The 24,983-nt window shown below is 41.6% G+C and overlaps 2 protein-coding genes across 9 annotated transcripts in view; one reads left to right on the top strand and one right to left on the bottom strand.

Moving 5' to 3' along the window:
- The window catches only part of LOC138213088 (neural-cadherin), a 258,811-nt gene extending 253,402 nt beyond the window's left edge, over nucleotides 1–5,409 (top strand). The window contains exons 36-37 of the mRNA XM_069173941.1: nucleotides 166–320; nucleotides 2,039–5,409. Of these exons, the coding sequence (XP_069030042.1) occupies nucleotides 166–320; nucleotides 2,039–2,644 (761 nt within the window). The 3' untranslated portion in view covers nucleotides 2,645–5,409. The remainder of the gene's footprint in view (nucleotides 1–165; nucleotides 321–2,038) is intronic.
- The window catches only part of dpy19l3 (dpy-19 like C-mannosyltransferase 3), a 65,609-nt gene continuing 46,028 nt past the window's right edge, over nucleotides 5,403–24,983 (bottom strand). For all 8 annotated transcript variants that reach the window (XM_069173948.1, XM_069173949.1, XM_069173946.1 and 5 more), the window contains 3 exons: nucleotides 18,741–18,873; nucleotides 13,086–13,244; nucleotides 5,403–11,172 (listed from right to left, as the gene is read on the bottom strand). In XM_069173948.1, coding sequence (XP_069030049.1) covers nucleotides 10,969–11,172; nucleotides 13,086–13,244; nucleotides 18,741–18,873 — 496 coding nt within the window. In that variant the 3' untranslated portion in view covers nucleotides 5,403–10,968. The remainder of the gene's footprint in view (nucleotides 11,173–13,085; nucleotides 13,245–18,740; nucleotides 18,874–24,983) is intronic.

The following is a 24,983-nucleotide window of genomic DNA, read 5'->3' as shown; positions in this document are numbered from 1 at the left end:
TGATTGCTAACACGTATCACATTTCTGCTCACACTTTTGGCAAATGGTGCTCAAGGCCAACTTCATCAAAGATCGCCTCTCTCTGGGGCCGCACCTTAATTGCCTGAAGTATTTTAATCATTAAATTTGTAATGCTAATGTCTCTGCTGTCTGCCTCATCTCTAGTGCTGCTGCTGGGCATTTTCCTGTACACTCGCTGGAGGTCCTACAAAGGGCTGAAGGAGGGCGTTTACCATGTTTCAGCACATCACGACGGCTGGGAGGACATCCGAGAGAACGTTCTTAACTATGACGAGGAGGGAGGCGGGGAGGAGGACCAGGTACGAGACTCAGACACGCACACAATACACACTTTCCCCCTTTTCTAGTAGATTGTTTTTGACATTTTAGTGTAGTATAGACTACACAATGTGCGGAACACACAGCAGGAGAATGACAAGATCCAGCAATCAAACCAGGCAATCACTGTTAAAAAACCTTTGCACCAACTCATGTGAAGTTGCCCAAAATACCAAATTACAGGTTAAGAGCACATTCATTACAGACAATGGAAGACAAAACAGGACATTACGAGTGGTACCAATGTCCGCGCATCACAAAGGAGGTTAAATGTACACGGAAAATATGTGACAACATTAATAATACATTGCAGCAGGAACACTTTGAAATAAAAACGGTACTTAGCTTGTGTTTAAAACTGGTTAGAGAATGAAAGAGGCTCGAAGAGTTTCACCTGGAGGTCATTCCAAGATGTACAGCTGTAATAAAATAGACTCCTAGTTTCTTGGTTAGAGTTTCTATTAAGCTGCTTTAGTGCCACACGTGTTTTTTTTAGCTGCCTAATCTTCAGTTTACAGATGGTGATCACTTTTATTTTGAAAATGCTTAGCGACGGATGGAAGGTGGCAGCTTTACAGTGGATCCAGTCAATTCAATTTACAGGGAAAAAAAAAAAATCCTGCAGTGTGTGTGCAAGCGTTTTAATTAGGCCCACGCAAAATCCTTATCTCCTCTCCTTACCAGCCAATGTAACCCACAAGCACTCGACAGTACTTAGCAGGTTGCATAATATCACAGCTTTGATCGAGACAAACACATTTGGCTGCTGCATCGATAAAACACACGCGTACACACAGAGTACAAAAAAGCGTGCATATTGCACCTTCTCAGTAACCCCAAAACCCTAAAGATCGTGTCCTTTGTACTTTATCACCTGCAGTCAAACACACAGAAACCACACAGTCTTGATCCCCATTCAGCACATGCTCCTGTTAATTCTCAAGAGTCTTGTTTGAAATCTCTCTGGAGGGATAAAAAAACAGCACTTTGCACTCATCACATAATCAGTTTTACAAAGCGACCCACACCTCCTCCGTGTGCATCATTTCTTCCTCCTCCTACGTCTTTTTTTTTTCATCTCGCTGCCCTGGTTACAGTTTTGGTGGAATCACATTCATACTGAAGAGACTAGCTCTTACAGTAAATGTCAAAGTAACAGCAGCTGCTAAACCCCAGTGCAACAATGTGTAGTAGAAAGAGAGAGAGACGCCCGTCAGCTCTTTTCTGAATCACTACCACTCCTACTTTTTGTCTTCTCTGTCTCTGTCTCTCTCTCTCTCTCTCTCTCTCTCTCTCTCTCTCTCTCTCTCTCTCTCTCTCTCTCTCTCTCTCTCTCACACACACACAGATATTCAAAATTATATTTTTTCTGAGACAGTAAATGGAGATAGATTGGAAACCTAAATAGGTGGAACATTCACAGTAAACATAATGGTGAGAGCTGATTGCTTTTCTGCTCTCTTTTCCTTTTTCTGCTCTCTCACTGTCACATTTCATTTTTTTTCTGCCTCATCTCTCTCCCCAAGCATTCAACTTTTCATTCTGGCTTGCTCCTCTTTTTACAGCATCTGTGCTAACTGGGACTTTTCATCTGCTTTTGTATGAATATCCATGTATGTGTGTGTGTGTGTGTGTGTGTGTGTGTGTGTGTGTGTGTGTGTGTGTGTGTGTGTGTGTGTGTGTGTGTGTGTGTGTCCAGAATGCCTACGACATGGCAGAGCTGCAGAAGTCCCTCCAGCCAAGCCCGGCCCAGTCGGTCCAGTACTGCCGCTCAAGAGCCCTGCACCACCCTCCTCCTCCTCACCATCACCACCATCACCTCCACCAGGGGCCTCCCGCTCCACCCTCTGCCCAGCCACTGGACCCCCTCAGCCGGACAGCCAGCTCCACCACCCTGCCCCCCTCTGTGGCTTCCACGTCCTCTACAGCCACCACCACGACCAGTCTCCGCAGGGACGTCCCCCCCACCAGGCTCCCCGCCCAGGGCCAGGCCCGCCCCTCCCAGCTGGCGCGCCGCTCCCTGTCCTTCTCCAGCCAGGACCTGGCCCGCTACCTGTGCGAAATCATCCGCGATGCCGACCAACATCCCGACACAGGACCTTTTGACTCCCTGCAGGTCTTCTCCACGGAGGGAGGGGGCTCACCCGCCGGCTCCCTCAGCTCCTTCAGTTCGGCGGGGCTGGACGGAGGGAGTGGAGGAGACGGGGGAGTTGAGGCGAGGAGGGAGGAGACACTTGGGGAGTGGGGGCCTCGCTTTGAGAAGCTGCGGGCGCTGTACGAGCGAGCCGAGGCCAGCGACCTCTGAGCTGAACCACACAGACCGAACTGGAAGGACCCCGATAACGGGCTTCTGGAAACGGGCCCCGAAACAATCAATGAGCTGACGTTTGGCGCCGATCGAGGTGGAAGAAACGGCGAGAGACTGACTGACAGAGAGACTCGCTCCTATCCCAGCACTTTGCTGATAACTGACATGAAAGGTGTTGTATTTACAAGATGATGAGCCCCATCAATCAACATGGTGGCCGAACAGACAGTTGGAAGCGCCCATGTGAAAAAGAGCCTGTCGCTCTGCACTCCCACTACCTTGGATGACAATTTCTGCGAGAGAAGACGTTATCAAACCTTCAAGTCAGGTTAAAGGCTTCAGAACGTCACTCTGCTCTGGCTACTCATCATGATGGAGCTTAGCTTCACTGTCAGAAAAATCTGTTCCAGTCACTGAAACACAAATTTCCTCTTCTCCGAATGAGTCAGCTGAAGGCCTAAAATGTGAAATGAAAGTGTTCTGGGCCAGATTTCTTTTTATACCTGAGTAAATCAGTGCCACTTAAAATGTATATTTAGCACCTTGCTGCTGAATGAAAGCTTCGCAGGCTAAATAAGGATTTACACAGCCGATATTCCTCACTTCGGGATGAAATGACAGGACGGTGAAGAGAGGGGAATCATACTGAGTAGCCCATATGATACAGAGTGTGGATTTTCACTATAGTGGACACATCGTGTTCTTGCTGCCTGGCTGTAAACAGCTTCTGTCAATGTTTGTATGAGAAAAAAAAAAAAGTGCTTTGACCATCACTGGGTTCCAGGGTGAGATCTTTTATTCTTTGGTAATGTGTCTTTTGCTGGGTTGAGTAATTCTGTATTGGTTGGATGTTTCAAGTTTCAACGCTCCGTGGGTTGTAGGACATCAAGCTTTCTACTTAGTACTGCTCCCTCGTCTTCATTTGATTTCCTATTCTCATTCGCGCTCCTGAGCTGCTCTTTCCTCCTCACCCGAGGGAGGGTGCACAAAAATTCAAACGGCTTTGTTACAAAGAAATGTGAGTGGACGTGTGGACTGCGGGAGGGAGGAAAACTTGCTCTGTTGCTCTGTTCCGCGTGTGCCTTTCCTCAGGCATACCAAATGTGGCAGCTGCGAAAGACTATTTTAACAGACGATTGCTCGGTAGAATACAAATTATGTCAAGCAGCTTTCCAAGGTCACTACTCAATAAATACAAACGGAGAGAGGAGGAGGATACATGATATTTGTAAGGATTCTAGATTATATACATGTAGGTATATAGTGAGCTGTGATATCGCCGCAGTATACAGTTGACACATTAATCGATGGTCCCTCTCTAGATTAGCGCACACTCTCTTGGCTGAATGAGTGTGCCGTTATCATCCAAACTGTGAATCGTGGCAATTCCTGCCAGCGTCTCTTGTTTGGCTTCCTTGCGACATCAGCTTGATGGATCTTTGGCAAAGAATAATAATAGAGCAGCAGAGAGGAAGAGGAGTGCAGAGTCTAAAAAAGATCCGTTCTTCTCACCTTTGATAAGAGATATGATTGCAGGGTAGACGACTGAATCGGAGAGCGAATGAGGAAGGCGGGCAGCGAGTTCCCGGCTCTCCGTAGCGAAGTGTCTAACTAGTGCACCACGGTGCTGTGGAGGGAAGAGACGCTGGGAGCAAGAGTGCTCTGTAGAAACAGTTTGTTGCGCAGCAAATAGCATATATACAAAAGTCCTGTGCCCTCCCTCCCTAACACACAGATACACACACACACCTCCCACTTTCTCTCCTACAATTCTCCCAAAAGCCAGCCTGGCTTCTCCTGGCATTCCAGGCGCTGTATTCTGCAGCGCTCTCATCTTGCTTTTTTTATATATATATATATATATATATATATATATTATTTTTTTTTTTTTTTTTTGTCTTCTCGCTGGCAGAGCTGTCGACAGAGACCAGTTAGAGGGTAGGAGAGTGTGAAAACATGTCAGGCCACTAATCCTAATAGGAGCTGATGGCTTGCTGTCATGCAGGAAAAACCAAAGGATTGCATGAACTTTCCCACCCCCCCAAAAAAAAAAAAAGGTCGACAGAGGAGTCGATTCCCAGATTGCGGCTTTCCGGAAACACGCTATTTTCTGAATAGCTGAGGCAACAATGCAGCTCTCAAAAATAAGAGACTTGGCGGTCAGGCGAGGATGCCTGTACACCGCGGAACGGTGGCTGAAAGTAAGACGCAGGCTTTTCTTTTTTTTTTTTAAGACGGCCACAATTTCCTGGAGAGGGATGTTTGAATTGTATTCCTCCGTAGGGAAAGGCCGAGTCTGAGCCCCACGGAGAGGTGAAGGCTAAAGGTCACTTCACTTTTTTCTCTCCAGCTGTTGAGGAGCAGCGATTCACTTCCCACCGCCATTCATTTGTACCATAAAATGGCTTCTTAAATGTTGTGTTGCGGGTGCAGACATGTTGTGAACAAAGTTAATGTTTTTACCTCATTTGTAAATACAGAGATAGATGAATTACATTTATTGCTTTTTGTCCAGAAAAGCAGCATAGGTTTAAAATGTGCAGCTTCTAAGAAAAAAAATCGAACCGAACATATTTTTATCAACATGTTGTTGATGAGCTTTTGACAGTTATATAAGTGTTTTGTATTTGCTTTGATCTTTTTTTTTTGTCAATAAATTCATTTCTTTGCACCAGTGACTGCCGAATCGTGACTGCGTCTGAAACGAGAAGTGAAAAGGTTGTCGTACCCCCATAACGATGGACATGAAACAACATTGTTGGGAAAAGAATACTTTTATTGATCATACTGCCACTGAACATAGATGTGTCTAATAATGTCTAAAACTTGCATTGCAAAAGGTTTCAACTGTACTCGGGTATCTCATGTATTTTCCACAATAATGTGCTTGACATACAGACTTTTAACATTCAGTTTGTAGATTTCTGATGAGACGAAATGTCTCGCAGAAGAAAACTCAGCTTTAGTGGATTCATAGAAAAGAGACAGCGAGCAAATTGAAAGATGACCAAAGGCACCCAAACACATCAAACAACATTTCTCTTTAGGCGTTTTCGGACCACAGGAACTATTTCACAGTTCTAAGAACACTAGGAAGGAGTTCCCCTTTCATTGTGTGTCCGCATAGAAGGAACTTAGAACCTTTTAAGTTCCTGTTACTCTGTTTTGTGGTACTTTTTTTTAGCTCCTATATCCGAGGTAGGTACATTCCCCATTACAACAGGAACTGCAGTGACGTAGGTGTACAGTGATTGGTCGAACACAGAAGCACAGGCAACCGGCATGTTTAAAACACAGTGGAAACAGTAAGCAGGGTAAACTACAGCCACGAACGAAGCCATTTAAAACAACAGACGAAAGAGTTTCAAACGGCGGCCCACAGCACTGAGAAATGGACCGACAACAAAGTCCCGGCTTTATTAAGCCTATAGGCGTCAGAGGAGATACATGACTTCAATTCGACAGAGAAATGTCAAAAGTCGCTTTGTTTGTGTCATGCTACGCTGGGGTGTAATGCTGTTTTTTTAAGTGACGGAGAGCGCATGTGATGCGCATGCACGAGCACATGCAAGAGCGCACACATGGGGAGTAGACAGCTCGTTTCCAAGGGGTAACCGCTGTTCCTACGGTGGAACGTCAGTAATGTATCTATCTATCTATCTATCTATCGCTTTAATTTAATAAAGTCAACAAAAGAATTCCAACAGTTGTTCTGGATTATTCATCTCAAGTGTGATCGTCCAACTTCAGTCACAACATGTTCCTGAACAATAGAAGCTTTTTATGAGGGGTTTCTTTCCAATAAAACCCTGTAGGGCTTTCATTTGAAATAATGCAGGAATTGTTAATATGTAAATGCGGTAACTGACAAATGGTAGCGGATCGTAAGGAGGTTTCAAGTTCATTTTGTGAATCAAATAATACATCTTAAATGTAATTATGACAAATTTGACCCTTCCATTTGTTTTTATTGGCCCTCTTGAATGACATAAAACGCTTTGGATCTTCAAACACGAAAAGCATGCACATGAATTTCGATAGGATCAAGAAAACTAAAAAACATGATTTCCTCTCGGAGAAAAAAAAGTGACGGAGAGTCGGCCAGCACCACACCCACATGGTGCTACGTTGCACAGTTCCTGTTGACGGTGCTAATGCCAACTGCGAAAGGCCTTAAAGTCTACTTAGTTCTGGGGGGGGACGTTCTGAGGGGTGGTTCCTCTTAAGAAAGTCCTTAGAACTGCTTGGTCCGAAAACGCCTTTTAAAATAAACAGACGTAGATGGTTTCCACTACTGACAGATTTCCATGATGGTCAAATGAAGCTGTACCTGTAACGGTGCTGAAGATGATCATGTTCATGGTCACAAGCTGTTCTTCGCTGACTATTCTTCCATTAAGGTGCATCACTTCTGTTTATCTCAGCATGCACTCAAGAGATGTTGGACCAAGAACCTTCTTTAAAGAAACAGTATCAGGGTGAGTACAGTGTACAGCGTTCCCTCAACACACATGCTATTTACACCATAAATAGTTTCTACGTATTTACATGGCACTGGCTCAGAGGAATATACTTGGAGGGAATGTCGGACAGAACACAGCAACAACTGCAGTTCACGAATGAAATTAATTTGTCGTTTTTTTTCACCATCATCCTCCAAACACTAAATAAAATCATAATTCAACTGAATAATACATTTGGCACATGAGAAATGTATTGGTGTTTCTGTTTGTGTCCCATCATGTGTCAACATTACTTTTTTCCCATTATGTTTCAGGACCTGAGGGATTGCAGCGATACACTTGTGTAAAACCCCCAGTCAGCAACATTAAATCACCAAAACACATATATAGCATTTCTGATCACACAGAGCAATGACGTAGCCTTGTATTGCATCTGGAGGATGAATTTGAGTGGCGACTTAGAGGCTGGACACACGTGGCTTTAACACGCACGCTTCCCGGGTGATCCGATCACAAGTGGTCAACTAATGTGAACGCACACTGGATGCATTGAGATCCACATTTGGGGCTTGTCTGGGATGCGTATGGCCACATCATTTTACAGTGTGAACGCTAATCTGTCCTGAACCACATTGAAGGACCACCTACTCATCTGATGTCGTCTGAATAAGCAATAGAAGTACTGAATGGAGCTCTCCGCGCCATGTTCCTGTGTTCGTATCAATACATTGCTTCCACGCTTTGTCATCATGTTACAGCAGGTTCTTAGTTTTAGTGTTTTTTGTCATTCACTTAAACAGTTCTGACAGCTGAAGATCTCTGCCTGCTCTTCTCTTATTTTCTTGTTATCGGAAAAACTATCTGGCGTGCATCTGCTGAGCTCAGATGAACTTTACAGAAAGTAGAGATATACTGCAGACTGGCAGCAATGAAGCAGCTGTTTAATGATTAAAAGCACAGGCTGTACGTGGCACTTGTTTCACTAAAGTCTCCTTTTTAATTTGTTTAAGTTTATCTTGTCTGTAATTTCAGACCCACAGCTGTGGAAGAGGCCCCGCCCTCTCAAACCTACTGGAATAATGAAATAATCTGAGCCTGAAGATGTGATTGGGTTAAACCTGACGATTCAGGATGTGAATTAGAAACTCTAGTATTTAGACATTTACAAATGTGAAAAAGGTCAATCTTTCCAATTGACGGCATGTTAAAAGGAGGACAGTAAATCAGTTGTGCTGACATGGAAGTTAACTAATGTACTCAGGGTTCCCACAGGTCAAGGAATTTCAGAGAATATCGGGACATTTTAAAAACTCTTTTCAGGACAGGGAAACTCAGGGAATTTGATAATAAACACACACACACACACACACACACACACACACACACACACACACACACACACACACTGCAGGTAACAAACACTCTAAAATCCAACTTCAAAAAATCTAAACTCTCCATCAGTTGCGCAGAGCTGTCTGATTATTAAGTGTCTTCAATTAATTTCCGCAACGACCACCAGTTCTTTCAAACAGAGCAGAATTCTACATGTGGACACAAGTTAATGGTTGTCTTCATCTCCTCTTCATTAAGAAAACCATAGGCAGATGGCTTTCCTCCCAATGAACTACTAATCCCAATATGTATGGAAATTAACAGTGCTGAAAAAAATATTATCAGTGCACTCTTATTAGGCAAACATAATGGAATCACTTGGCTCTCAAATAAAGCAATCAGACATCTTCTAAATTAAACATCCAATATGAAGGCGGGAGAGGGAAGAACAAGCGGCGCTGCTCCGCACTGATCCGATTGGTATGCATTACAATGAGGCAACGCCGTTAACGAACACGCTTTCAAAAGCCCTGCAACAACTGTGTGCAGTGGTGTTCACGCATCTGCGAGTGTGTGGATTATCAAAGACAGAGGTCCTCATTAACAAGTGTACAAATATAGGAATCTGAGCCGAGACAAGGGAGGGGAAATCGTGTGTGTGTGTGTGTGGTACCCACATAATGGCTCAGTGTCTGACCGGCCAACCGATAATTATCTCCACATCTCCAGCCTTTCAATCACCTCCCCTCCTTCCCTTTGGTTTAAAAGGAGAAAAAGAAAACGAGGAAGAGGTTCAGATCATTGTGAATCCATGTTTTGATGTTTAAACATAAGCCTTTCCTGTCCTTCCCACTCCTCCTCCCCCACTTTCTCTTCTAACCACAAAGCCTCAGTTTGATATGCAAGTGTTGCCCCCACCCCCCATCCCTCTATCTCTCTCAAACTATTTTGGATTGCGGTGGGGAATCAGCGCAGTTGTCAGCCTGCTGCAATTTCCTCGCCACTTACATTATTCATGTGTGCTTGTGGCTGAGTGTGTGTGTGGGAGAGCGAGAGGAGTGAAAAGGTTGAGACTGCTGCTGATGAGAAACACAGATCCGACAGAAAGGAAAACATGACAGCAATCACAACAACAACGTTGTCACAAATATCACTTGGTACCAGCTCTGACCTCAGTTTTACAGCAGAAACACATTTAAGCACTCAGATGAATCTACCGTGATTATTTTTCTTTTCTGGGGTGATTGATAACATTCATCACTGCAGCCAAATCAGCCTCGCCATAAAGGGAGAACATGTGAGTCCAGGCTGAGTAAAGCTAAGGATCAAACTCATTCAGAGGGGCTTTTTCCCCACATGTGCTCCGGCTGAGTAAGACCCTCCACTCTGCAAGCTTTCTGCTGCCGTGACTCATCATGAAGTCCACCAGCTGGTCACGGCTGAACATAGTTAACTGTTGAGTGGAGTCTAAAAGAGTTGCGGGAGAAATCGTAACGGCCCGGTGACACCAGCATTTTGGGGGTAAAAGTACATGATGTCGGATCACCGTGATGCGTGGCGCTAATCCTTGTGCCAAACATTTGTACTTTTGACCAACAGTTCTTGTCATACTTGTGCTGACCTTTCCTAAATGTAGGAAACCGTAAAACTTTCAAAAATCTCCTCTTTCAAAGTAACAACTGCTCCAGTGGGTGTTGTGAGACAGGAGCCACCAGGCTAATGAGAAGGTTAACAAGTTGTTAGCTTAGCTTTTTTATAAACAAATCCATGTTGATGAGCTGAGCCATCCCACTAACAGCTGTGCAGAAGCTGTCCTGGTTGAATGCACTTTTTGAGAAGTGGGCTGGAATAGTTTAGCCATGGAAGAGTTTGATGCTCACTTTGAATACCTAAGGCCTTGGTCATTTCTAATTAGACCTACAGGGTTTCTTAAAGGTAAATCTGGACATGTCTCCTATAGGGTCAGGGATTTCTTATTCTGGCGCACTCAGAAAGAGACAATAGTGGGGTGCATGAATTGGATATGTTATTCTATCCTTATGTCTATCAAAGCCTTTCACTCATACTGTTTATGATGTTTAAATAATTAAATACTGACGTGGCAACTTGAACTTTGGAAATCGGGTGAAATCCCCATCTCTTGGCAAAGAAGAACTCAACAGCAAATACCTATTGTATGTCTAGAAAAGTTTTTCGGATTACAGCGAATTAAGTATCTCGGTATGAATCTTTGGGGGGAAGGTGGGTTGGACGGAAAGAACAAGAGCAGCTCGAAGCAGGACTCCTACAGTAGCTTCAACACTTCTCTAACGAAAACATTGCAGCCCCGAGCTTGAACTGGTCCACTGCTCTAACACCACAGTTCATAGAGCCTGGTGTTAAAAAATAATGGGCATGATCAGAGCTAGGCGCAGTGCAGCGAGGAGACAAAGGAACAACGAGGATGCAGTGCTTTTCTCTCTTCTTCTCCTCCTTCTCTCTCCTCTCTGGCCTCTGATGGGCTTTTTCTGGCGATCCTGGGTCCTGCTACTGAGTCACGCTGGGCTCTGCCGAGCTTTTGGCACTTTTCTTGCGTTTCTTCTTGACCCGGTACACGTGGAAGGTTTTGTTCTGGAATGTTCTGGTGAACAAAGCGGTGTAAGCCGCTGTGTCCGTCTTGATGGTCTCACAGAATCGAGGGTGGGCGGCGGGGACGAGGTCTGGCTCGTTCTCTCCAGGACCATCCATGATCTGATAGTGTGTCATCAGAAACAACAATAATGACAGAAGGTTAGCACTGAACGTATACTCCTAAAGCTGCCATGTTGTAATCAATACATCATCGACACATTTGAGAGAAAGTTACTAAACCACCAACAGAGTCATCACCAGCCTCTCACCGGTTCGGATTTCCCTTTGAACTCCTGCCAGCGAGATCTGGCACAAACTGCACGACTGCTTTATAGCATTAAGGAGGACAGAGCCAAAGTGATTTTGAGTCCTCATAAATATCTGTTTTGAGATTATCGATTGCCACATTGATAAAACGTCTGCCAAAGAACGCTTAACTTGACATGTGAAGAGGCAATAAACGTAAAGATGCTACATGACTAAACTGCAGTCTTCATGATGAGTAAAGATACAACGTTGAAGGACTGCTTTTCTTGGAAAAATGTACGTAAGAGGAACAACAAATAAACATTAGAAATGGCCTCTATCAAAGAACGCTTTTTGGTAATATATAGAAAATGTATCCATCCACGCTACAAAATAACTACAATAGAAAAGGAAAAGATTCCTATTGGCCATATTAAAGCCCATAAAAGACAACTTTTTCAACACCTTCTAAGGAGAATCCCACACAGAGACAATCATTTTTGGGGAGTCGCAACACTTAAGGTTATTTTAAATTGGACATTTGTATTAGTTGTGTTGAATTGTTGCTCCTTTACTGCTTTGAGAAGTGCTGTGATGAGACTGTAAAAGGTTTTGAATGGGAAGCTTTTAATAAATAATATCCACATTTTACCATCACGCAATACTTTCAGGGGCTCTACCAAACATACATCGCCTTTTATTATGAAAAATCAAAAGCTGTTACAATTACTACCCAACCAGAGAACTCCTGAAGTAAAATGAATAAACAAGACGAAGAAAGAAAGAAGACGACGAGGGAGATGAAAATAAATACAAGACAAATAGTGTTTAGGTTTGGATTCTTGTTTTAAATCAATAAGTCTTATAAATCATATAAGGGTTGAACACACAGCATGATTATTTTTTTTACTATATTGTGCAGAATATGGTATCATCAAACAGAAAAAAGTTTAACGCTTGTAAAAACTGATTCACAGTTTGTAATAGAAATTAATAATCAGGGTCTCAGTGAAAGAAAGGAAAACAGGAAGAAACAAGAAAGAGAAAACAAATGATCAAGATAAAAATGAAGAAAAGGCGAGAAGGAAAAAAAACAACATGCAGACAGGCAACGAAGAAGAAAAAAAGAAGGAACCAATAGCAGAGAGGAAAAGGCAGCAAGAAAAACAGTGAGCAGAACTAGAAAAAAACAAATAAGAAATAAAGTATGAGAGAAAGAGAAGGACCGACAGAAAGAGACGTAAACCCAGCATTCCTCCAATAAAGCTGTCTCGATGTCAGATGTTGCGTGTGCTGTGTGACATTTACAAACAGACACACAGCGACTCTTGTGTTGGGAGTGTTTCATGTGTTTTGTGTGTGTGGTGAACACTGGGCCGGGCTGACGCTTGTCTCGCCTCTGGTGATCCAAATAGCCAGCGCGCCGCATCCAACATCAAAATGAAGGGAGGCTGGGGTGTGTGTGTGTGTGTGTGTGTGTGTGTGTGTGTGTGTGTGTGTGTGCGTGCGTGTGCGTGTGTGCGTGTGTGTGTGGGTAGGGTGGGGCGGGAGGTGGGGGGGGTGACAGCATGAGAGTGAGAGACAGCGACACGCAGATAAGAAGAGAGACTATTGATCTCTGTGGAGGCTGAGAGCTTTCAGCAAGTCACAGAAGTTGGTCGAGGGGAAAGCACACACACACACACACACACACACACACACACACACACACACACACACACACACACACACACACACACAAACACACACCGAGTCAAAGTGAGTCACATTAAATAAATTCCACCTACATGTCCGTTGGCCAGGTCGAGCAGGTCCCGCAGTCGGCAGCCTCGCCTGTGCCTCCGCTCGTAGCAAATACTGTTCTCCAGCACCACGTAGTCGGCCCCTACAGCCCTCAGGATGTCGTAGACTTCTTCTGGGGACTGCCGAGCGTACACCTGATACACCTGCTCACACACAGAGGAGCTAGTCAATTTATTTAGGTTCATATGGATTTTTCATTGCTTCCATTGGGGGTAAAATCTTTGTTATTTACCAGCAGTATTGCTGGAAGGAGAAAACCTCTCTCCTGGAACGCAATTACCAGCCACATTTATTTTCTGTATTACATTTTGATGAAAGTTGGTGTAGTTTCAATTATAATGTGTTTACCGGTTAAAAAATTATGAGAAACAAAATCAGTGGGACAACAAAAATAAAAACACAAGCAAAACAAACAAAAACACATTCAAACAGGATAACTATGAAACCCAAAAGTACCGTAAGAGACTATCCAACCAAGTTTCTACACACAATGACCTCAACAGTGTATATATATATATATATACATATATATATATAGTATGTCTGGTAAAGACAACACTCCAGCCATCACACGCTGTTACAGTATCCAACATCTAAGACCATATCTTGTATCAATCACAGTATTGATATAATATCGTTATATTGCCCAGTCCTGTCAGCACTAAAGTGACATTTAATGTTTTTGTCATTGAGTTTACCTGAATTTGAAATTAAAACGAGCGTGAAATAAAAGGAGTGATTATAGACTTCTATTTAATGGTTTTCATGCACATGAATTTTACTATTTTACAGAAATGGCTTTGTTGTTGTGTTGATTTCCCTCTTCCAGTTGTTCAAAAGTAAGTTGATGACAGACTGACTATTGTAAGGTCTTCACCTTACTGCGTAAAGTGTCCTAAGATGATGTTATGACTTGGCACTACATAAATTGAACTGAAGTGAATTGCTGGCTGGTGTAACCTGTCCAAAGTGTTTCCTTTAGCGTTGATTGATCACATAAAAGGGCAGTGAGTTTTTAGCCTTAATCCCAGCATATTATTTTATATGTTGGGGTTGCTATTTGAGTCAGAAGGCAAATACTACCACATGAAGACCCTACTGACTAAATGGCAGAAAGAAAACGAGCTCATTTGTAAGTAGGGGAAAGAAAACAAATTATTTACAGCCAAATGACACACACACACACACACACACACACACACACACACACACACAAACAGAAAAAAACAAAAAACAAACAATGGTGAACTTCAAAATATAGACAATACAAGTAGCACACATAAAAACGTTGATGACAGAAAAATCCTTTGAGCTGTAAAGACGAAACTCTGAACAACGGTCAGTGACATCACTGCCAGTTCAGAAAATGAATTTGTGAAGTATCACGATCTACAGTTGGGCGAGGACTTGAACAGCATTGTTACAGAAGCCACACTGTAAGATACAAAGCTCTTATCAGCAGTAAGAATTGAAAGTAGAGATTGCACTTTGTCAAAAAAAGAAAGTCAAAGACCAGCCAGAAGGTTCTGGAGTTTTAAGGACAAATGAGAAAAGAATTGACTTTTACCAAAGTGATGTGAAGGCCAGAAGTAGGCAGAAAGACAGGAGGCCCTGATTCACACCATTACAGCACATCAGTGAAACATGGAAATGTTGCCATTGCCTGGGCATGAGTGGCTGCTTCTGGAGCTGCCTCACTCGTCTTCATTGATTTACATGATGGCAGCAGCTGGATGAATTCAGGATTGTACAGACCAAAAAAATTGTCTGGCTGTGCATAAAAGTCTTAACAGCTGGGACATCATCCTCCAGCAAGATAATAAGGCCAAACATGTGCCTGTGACACCAAAGCTTTTATCAGTGACAAAAACAGGAAGGTTACTCTACTGAGCTTTTCACCTGCTGAAAGGAGATTTAATTAAAAGAGTACCTGCAACAAAATAAAAAGGAGGCAGTGCCTTTGAAGGCCGGGAGAATCATTTCACAGATGAAACAAAATGTTTAGTTCAATGGGTCGAAGGCTTGATGACGTCCTTGTGTAAAATGGTTATGCAACCAAATATTAGACTTAATTACTTTTATTTCCTTTGACATCCACCCGTTTAACTCACTTTTCCACATTTGAAAAAGAACATTAAAACATTAAAATATATCTTTGTATAAAATGTTAAACATATGTGCATATAAAGAGTGCGAAATTAAATCTAAAAGCAAAGCTTTGACTTTTGCATCATTGCTGTGTTTTGAGCTCCAACGCCCGTAGTAGTAAAACCATCGAATTTTCATCTACTAGTAACAAACCGTTGGAGGGCACTGAATGCTATGATTTTCTGGAGATAACACACTCCAGCTTTTCTGTTTCGAAAATCCTACAAATGTAGCTGTATGCAGGAAAGGTGAACTGGTGCTTTAGTTAGCATCATCTAACACAAGACTTTTCAACTGTTGCCATCCGTTTGAGAATGTTTGCCTGCCGGGTGTGTGAATTCATTCCGAAAGGGGAAAAAACAGGTAGCGAGAATATCTGTAATCCTCCTCCACAAATTAATTATTTTGTAGTGACACGCAACTTAAACCCTGAACAGAACTGGGAACATCATTACGGTCCTTACAAATGTTTGAAAATGCATTTACGCAGTTTTCCTTCTCCATGCCACACACACACACAGGCACACACACACACAGGCACACACACACACACACACACACACACACACACACACACACACACACACACACACACACACACACACACACACACACACACACACACAGGGAGCCCAGAAGGTCTGCACTACTGTCCTGGATCATTAATGAGCTCCATACTAGGCTCCGGCCTCGCCAGCGGCTCAGCATGGTTAACTTCCCGCTGGGAGGCAAAACATAGTCTCAGCTCCCCAAGAGATGACCCACACATCACGTCCTGCTCATTGTGAAGAAGACAGACAGACTGCAGAAGCAGGGAAATATGAATAATAGTAAAGCTATGCCATTTCATGATTTGTGTGTGGCTTACAGTATATTTAAGATAAGTTTGTAAGTTTGTAATGAGGTCTGCATGTCATTTTTTTAAGGCCTTAATTCAGTCAATATGAGAGCAACAAATTATTATTTAAGTCTATTGACTAAATATGTAATCACAACAGACTTGTGAAGGTCAAAGGCAAGACTATGTAAAAAATAAATCATGCAAAGAACAGAATAAAATGGAAATTGACTTTTACATAGTTTTGTATAAACAGTTGTTTCCTGAAAAAAACATTTGTTGCTACATTGTCAGAAAATGTCAAAAACCCAATGCTTCATCAGTATTCCTCACTTCCATTACTAAGAAGCACTCAAGTGCACGCGCCACCATTCATCTCTTCTTTACTGGAATGCAGCACTTTTAGGCTCCAGTTTTTCCCCATGTTGCTATTCATTCTGACTTAATGGATGCACATTGTGCTAAGTGCATCTTCTGATCCCACATTCATTCACACGATCGCTGCAGGTCACTGGCCCCCATCAACAGACAGTTCCCTGCTCTCTCACGCAAGACATTAGCACAGAGCTGAGTGAGACGGACGAGCGGGGCAACATGGCTTCGGCTGTATAATACAGATTTCCTCTGAGTCGCAGAGTGACAGCACATTTTGGGAAAAGTCAGAAAATTCAGACTTTCAATTCCGCACAAATAGAATATGTAAGACATTAGCACAGTGTTATTATCAATTTGGTGTTCCTATGATTGTAACTGTGCAGGTCGATGATGATTTGTTGGAAGACAAATACTGTATATTACAGTTCACTTGAAGTCTGACTTCTTACTGTTTGCATCCACTATCCATTTCAAGAATAATTTGTTCATTTTGATTCAAAATGCAAATTATAGAAAATCTGATAAATTAAAATCTGCTTTTTACAAAACTGAAGAATGAACATGTTCTTGTGATATAATGAACAGATATCTCAGAAATTCTCACCTAAAGAACTCAACCCTGGCCCCAAAAAACGTGGTGAAAGAAATGAAATAAAAAAAACACTTTTCTGTTCAATTACATTTTACAGAAAGAAGTGATATTTAGAAGAAAGCTTCAAGTTTCCTAAGGTACCCAGTTGCATTAAAAAATAATCATCCAGGTATTACTCCACAGTGTGTAATACACCCATCAGTCCACTAGGGGATACTGTGTTTTGCCTCATCTGGGCGTGAAGAGTATTGGTATTTATGACCAGGGTCGAAGAAGGAGTCGTGTGATGAAGGTGAGTCTGCATAGAGTAGAGGTCAGGACGAGCTGGATGGAGCAAATGCAGGACTTTCAGCAGCACAACCAGTGTTAGAGTCCATGAGTAAGCAGAAGTCAACGTAGATTTATTTTAAGTAACCTAATAGTGTATTTAAAGGATTATATGTGAAGTCATTAAAGTGATGTACGTAATGTTATTTACACAAACTGACTTATTTCAACCTAAACCATGATTTTTTTTTCAAACCCTAAAGAAGTCGTTTTTATGTCTAACCCGAACCAAGTAGTTTTGGTGCTTCATTCTAACAAAATTGTGGCCGTGTCACATCAAACCCAGGGTCTGGAGAAACATCGGAGAAAACGGAAACCCTGGCAACTGTAGACATCGGTCGTCACTTGGGAGACTCGACCCTTGGCTACTCGGCTTGAGGACCGATGTTTGTAGCCAAAACAATGTTGGTCAAAATGAGCCAAAAACTGATTTCATACCAAATTCTCCCTCTGTACCACCACTTTACAACCAACCAGCGGACACAGAGAGACAGTTTTAATCCAACCGATCATCACGTTTTTGTATCTCTAAATACAATATGGTTATAAACAGCATCCTGTTACAAGATCACATTTTATGGCTCTTTTTTTGTTATATGTGGATTCTTCTAGAAAAACAGCCCATATTTTTTTTTACATATCGTTTGGACACCAACAGGTGGCATCAAGTAACCAGAACTCTATCATATAGTGCCATTATGGCTGTTTAATCTGTATTCTTTAAATCAGTTTTACACTCATAGAGTATGCTGCTATATATCCCTGTACTCCCAAATATTTCCTTCAGGAGTTCCTTTAGGATTTAGAAGTTATACACTCCTTCAGTTGTACTCGTGGGTACATAACTCCACTCTTACCTACAGCAAAACACGTTGGACACGTACCTTCCATAGTGATGCAGACTCTACCATGCATGCACTCACCATATCACCATCATCAACTTTGTCTTGTCTCTAATTGTCTCTGAAGCTAATTCTTAAAGAACTGGAATGTACCCGAATTCTTCCACCTAAACTTGAAACATTTTCCGTTTGTCTGAACAACTCCTGCCACTCCGGATGAATTTGGATTGCCTTTGTTCATTGTCACTGTTTGCAGTCACGCCACCTCTAAAACACAGTAACGTCACCAGTTTCCTGTTTTAAAGCATTTTCAGGTCTCACAACTATTTGAAAACACAAATATTAAATCTATGATAATTACTCACTCCAAGCTAATGCGTGCTGCTAATTGACAGTCACATCAACCTGACCCCCTTGAATGGCTGACATTTTAATTACCATCTATTCACCTCAGTTTTTCTGTTTATTGTGTGTGTTGTCTTGCAGCCCCTCTGGTACTTTGGTTATATTACAGTACCTGTCTGGTCCTCTCCCGAAGGTCTTTATCTTCATAATGGGGGTGGTTGGTGAGAGCTCTGCCTGTGCACAGCTTGATACCAGCCAGGAGCTGCATGCTTCCTGCAAATACTGCCTGCTTGGGGGTCTTTGTGCTGTGAACAGACAAAGAGAAAAGGACACATCATATACCACTACACATATTCCAATATTATTTTCTATAACTAAGCTTTTGACGAATTACAATATGTGTAGTCCTTTGTGGCTTTAACATGAATATAAAAAGGAAAAAAAAAAAAGTAGAGATACAAAGGTTAAAATATATTCACAGGTGCATTTAGACATCAGAAAAGTTTGATTGAATTTTACTTTAAACAAGTTATTGTGTTCTGATCTGCTGCAATAATTGGAAAATATTGATGTGATCTAAAAGTTTATTTCATCTGTGTGGCTTCAAGGACAGCGGCCACCTACATCAGGAGCCAATAAAAAAAAAAAAAACATTCTTTGTACAGAAAAATCGAAATAACACAAACGTGGCTAAAGGTGTGCAGTTACTACGGCAGAGAAAAATCTGCCGACCCGGCGATGAGCACCATGAGGTTGTGAGAGTTAACAAGTTCAAAGACAAATTCGACTGTGCATGTGCGTGCTTGTAACTGTATATGTGCGTTTCTTATTAACCAAACTTGACCTTGACTGGTCTCTATTATGACAACACATACAGACACCCACACACATACGCATCCCTCACTTGTAATGTCAGGGGTCATCTCATACCTACACTGTGCAGCGCTGAGACTGAAAGATGACTGCATTATTTAAAATACTGGACACCTCGTCTGATTTCATAACCGCCACAAGACCACATCAAAGTCCAAAGTCCTTTTAGAGGATTTCATTCAACTGTCTGTGAATGCAGTAATGGAACCTCCTTTAGCCTGTTGTAATGGTGAAATTATAAACTATATAAAACCAAGCCTACACATGGTATCTGTTGATGCGAGGCTGTATTTGGATGCTATGGCACTTTGATCTAAATTGTTATGGTAGCACTGCAAACATGCTAACAATGACAATAATGTTTTTCGTGGTCACCATCTCGGTTCAGCATGTTATCCTGCTATCTTTTGAGCAGGCATTTGGTCACAAGCAAAAGTATTGAACGTGTTACAATCGTACTGATGATGGCGCTAAAGGAAAAGTCAGAGGATCAAAGTGTTCAAAACAAATCATCCTGAAGAGACCATGCATTTCTTTAGAAAACGTCATGGTATTTCATCCTATAGTAGTTCAAGCATTTTACCCTGAAACTATGTAAACCTCATGGTGGTGCCACAGGAAAAGTTAGGGAATCACCAAACACATGAGAATAATGTGCCAAAACTGCAATGTCACCTGTTGTTTTGTGAACTGCTGGTGTAAGGCCTCAAATCATTCATTTTGGTCAACGCCATGTTGTTTATTTGGAGCCAGAAGTAGTAATTCCCGAACAAGCTGGGGAAGAGTGAGAGGTTGATGGGACTCATAGATCTGACTGAGAGCCCGAGGACAATACGCCCCCCGTTCCACAATCCTGATAAGCATCCCAGGGATGTCAATCAAAACAGACACGTCCCCAAACATACCTCTCTTTGACGCCTAATATCTAACTCATTATGGAATTATTTTCAAAAGGAGTCAATTTAGCTAATGATATAATAACTGCTATAAAAAAGAAAAAGATGAACAGTTCTTTTTGGAGACAGCCCCTAGCAGCCCTTAAGTGCCTATTGCACTTTATAGGCACCTCTGCATTGGCACTTTTCAGACCGGCAGACTACGTCCTTTTTTATATACAATCTATGATCAGAATATATGGTGTCGGATCTACGAATGTCCGCACAAAATTTGCCCCATTTCATATATGAACGAGTATTTCACAAGATATATTAAAAACCTTCAACTATTGGCGGCACTAATTGGCAGAATTCCTCCACTGAGAGCTATGAATAGGGCTATCAAATTTCATGGCCATACATTCAACAATTCTATTTCACTAAAGGTCAAAAATTTCAATTCTATGGTGGGACTACAGGAACATATAGGGAACAATTTATCCTACCGGGTTAATGCATATTACGCAGAAAAAGGAAATCTAAATTTAATGGTAATCCATCATTTACTTGTTTAGATATTCCAGTCTGAACCTAAGTGACTCACAAACATATTGACATTGCCATCCGTAGATCCATGCCGATAGTGACGTAGTAAATCCACTGTGTTGTAAATCACTCATTACGACCCACTACAAAAGCAATTCCATGTGGAGGACGAGTTTATGATGACAAAGTCAAATAATGATTTCAAACTTGACTTAAATCCTTTCATTCTGGACACATGTAATATTATTTTCAAGTCTGCATAATGCATGATGCTAGTTAAGGTAAGTATTCATTACATTATCCAATATGTTTTAGAAATGCAGCCTGTCTGTCAGCAGGGTAAAATAACCTATTAAAAAGGTAAAAGTTACCTTGAAGATCTTTTCTTTTTTTTTTCTTTTTTTTAAATAAAGAATTTTTGATTTAATGATTCAATAACTGGATTTGCAAGATAAAAGTAAAGTACTGGCTCACACTCACTGCACTACTTTACAAAACTTTAACCAACTCTGATGGAGCAAAGAAAATAATAGCTTGAAAAGACATTTTATCATCATATCTATCCAGAAAGAGGACTGTAAAATAATTTTAATAGATGCAGTTGACTTCTTGTACATCAATTAAAAAAGTTAAAAGCTCACTCTCAAAACAGCTTTCTTCACTTTTTTTTTCTGTTTGTCGAACAATGAGCCTCGTGATGTTCTGTTTACAGATACGTAAAGTGGCAAGTGATTTTCAATTGCAACTCAGTAAGCAAAGAACGCGAGTCAATGATCGGGCACACAGTGAACTGGAGTAAGAGCCTAACTTTTACTGATTTAAAAAGACCTTGATGCAGTCAGACATCATCTTGGTGACATTAGAAAAAGTGAATGTTAAGGCATCTCAGAGCTAGTCTCAACATGGAGCCATGGTCGTTGTTGGATTCCTTCTTTTACTGCTGTACAATAGGCTGAAAACTTAAGCACACGCTGTAAAACCAAAACACAAAGTAGATAGAAAGTTGATTCCTGTATTCAGAGTATTCAAACCCCTTTACTTTTTGTACACTTTACAATTCTATAGATGTTATCTTTAATAGCTAAAACTGATCCATCCATCCTTTATCTATACCCGCTGTATCCTGAACAGGGTCATGGGGCGCTGGAGCTCACTTTGGGCGGAGGCGGGGTACACCCTGGACAGGTCGCCATTTTATCGCAGGGCCAACACATAGAGACGGACGGAAACAAAGAATGTTCACGCTCTCATTCACACCTACGGGCAATTTTTCAGAATCACCAGTTAACTTGACATGTATGTATGGTGGGAGGAAGCCAGAGTACCCAGAGAGAACCCAGGCAGGCACAGGGAGAACATGCAAATTGGCAATATCTCCAAGCACAATGTTTGGCGCGCACCAGGCTTCACTCGTTATCTGACTCACAGTCCATATGCGGATATTTGATTAATAATTGAATAGTTCAGAGTGAATTTCGAAGTGTTTTTGCTTAAAGTGCCCATCTCTACTACATATGGCCTAGTTACAGTCCAATTACTCAAGAATAGCAAAGAATATTGAGCATAGGCTGCAAAACATATTGTATGCTCTACGTGTAAGGAGCACTGTACAGTATGTGTGGAACAGTAATGACTAACCTACATGTTCTATGTGTGAAGTAAAGGCATTTTCTCAAATTGATGGATGCCTCAATCTGTGTGTGTGTGTGTGTGGGGGGGGGGGGGGGGGGTATTCATACATGTTCATTGGCAGATGCGTGGGGTTGACGTCTTGGCCTCCTGGCCTGCAGCAGAAATGACTCATTTCCATTTCTGTGAGTGTGTAAATGTAAATCAGTCATTGCGTTCCAGGGAGCAGATCCCTTCCCCTTAAAGTTGATTTACATTTAATTTCATGTTTATATTCTCATATAAATTCTGGAAGGCACTGGCATGCACCCCATTGACATTATTAAAATGAAATCCCATTAATTGCAGAGTACAGTGGTAGCTGGAGGAGATTCACTACAGTGCCTTAGCACAGAGAGTGGGTTGTTTGTACAGGTCAGTGTTTACACATTCACGTACTTGTACACCCGGTAAAAGTATTCATTAGCACCATGTTGCTCAGCTTCAGAAAGCATCATTAGGAGGATTATTATCTCAGTTATCGTTTTACTCGGCTGTTCCCCTCAGCTCCACTGAGCATGTTTCAGCCAGAGCAGGCTGCTGTGGACCAACTATAGGTTTCTCACCCACCGTTTAAATGGGAGATACATTTGGCACCGAGCTAGTGGAGCTAGCTGCTCAAGAGACGTTTTCCTTTGACGATCGGTGGAGACCAAAACAGAGTTTAAAGGACTGAATGTGACATCAGGCAACTATTTGATAGAAAATTTGATATAACAACTTTATATGGTTATATAATAAAACATTTGATGTAATGACTTTATAAGGTTATATGCCAATGACAAAAATGCGGGGGGGGGGGATGAGGTAATGCAAGCTTGAAAGAGCGGTGTGTCAGCTTTCATGAAATTTGGAGGTTAGGTTGCACATTTCAATCAACTGAACACCCCTCGCCTCAACTGCTCCTTCCACGTGTAGAAAAGTCGACGCAAACCAGGGAATAGGGCCTCTCCAGAGCTCGTTTTTGGTTTGTCCATTCTAGGCCACCGTAGAAGCATGGCAGTAAAACACGATGGGCTCTGTGGAAGAAGACTTGCTCCCAATGTAGCTATAAAGGGCTCATGTTAAGGTTACAAAAAGACAATTCTTAGTTTCAGTTGATTATAAACTAATGAAAAATTGATTATGGATATTATATTTCTGCTCATACATCCTCATAAAGCCTACAGACTGGTCAATAATGATGGAATCAACACATGTAAATGTCCAGGACAATTAACTTTAACAGCAGTGCATCATCATATACACGTGTGGTTATTCCTACTATATGTCAAAATTGTCTTCTATGAAAAAAAAAGACTTGTTAAAAGAATCTAAATCAATACAGCAGCGAATGTCACAACTTGATATAGAAATAAAATGTGGGCAAATCCACCAATTCATCCGGGCTTCTTTTTCTACACTCTGCTACATATCATGTTGCTATAGAGATTTGTGAGAACAATCAAAGGCTGTTTTAGGAGTCATGCCCGCGTTTTCTGTCAGAACAGATTAACTTATCACCTGCAGTCACAAAGGGACTAAAACGACTCTACGCCCTCTTCACGACTTTCTGCTCAACACACAACTAATTCACATCTAACGTTAAGCTCCTACACAGCCACGTGTTTTCACCCGCTTTGTCTGATTTTATCTCTGCAAATGTACTGCGACTGATGAATGCCAGAATTCTTTTTTAATTCAGTTTTACAGACTTCTGAGGGAAGAAAAGCACAATATAAAGATATTTTCAAAACTGCTGTGCAGAATTAAATAAGTATGAGGTTTTTGTGGATTAAACGTGAGAAAATTGAAATAGTTGATAAACACATCCAGAGATAACCGCAGCATAGGTCCACATATTGTGGATCAGGCTGACAATATAAAATACAGTAAGAACAGGAGTCTATACTTTAGACTGTACATGTATTTTTAGTAGTGGTGAAGGGATGTTCTCTGCTAAAAATATGATACCACTGCAAGCTCTCCATTATAACATGGGGCTTTACATGATTCCAAGCACATCTAAGCATTCAGAATAACCAAAAACACCTTTTGGGCATTACGGATGGGTCAAAACTATTTTAAATAGTCATTAAAAGATCGAAAATTTGTTTTGTCATATTTCAATTGTTTTCACTCGTGCCTGGTAGTAATACGTTAGTACCACCAGTAGGTGACAGTAATGCATCTAAGAGCTGTTTGCCAACGACCATTAAACAGCGAAAGGGGGTGAAGAAGAACACGAGGCTACCAGGTTCCAGTAAAACTATTGACTGTGTGTAAAATAATAAATAAATAATGGTAAAATAAATGCTAATGTAGAGCTTTAATTACAGTACCACTGAGGGCCGCTAGGGGCCGGCTCCGAAAAGCCTCTGGCTCTACAGACTCTCATTCAGCTTCTCTCATGAAATACAAACATTTTTTTTCCCATTTTTATTCAAAATTTGATTTCCACTAGTCATTAAATT

The sequence above is a fragment of the Embiotoca jacksoni genome, unplaced genomic scaffold (genome assembly GCF_022577435.1).
Source record: "Embiotoca jacksoni isolate LCO1_2020_lvr unplaced genomic scaffold, fEmbJac1.0.p SCAF_6, whole genome shotgun sequence".
In the NCBI taxonomy this organism is placed as follows: Eukaryota; Metazoa; Chordata; class Actinopteri; family Embiotocidae; genus Embiotoca; species Embiotoca jacksoni.
Note: the sequence above shows the minus strand (reverse complement) of the source record. Positions and strands in the feature narration are given on the sequence as shown.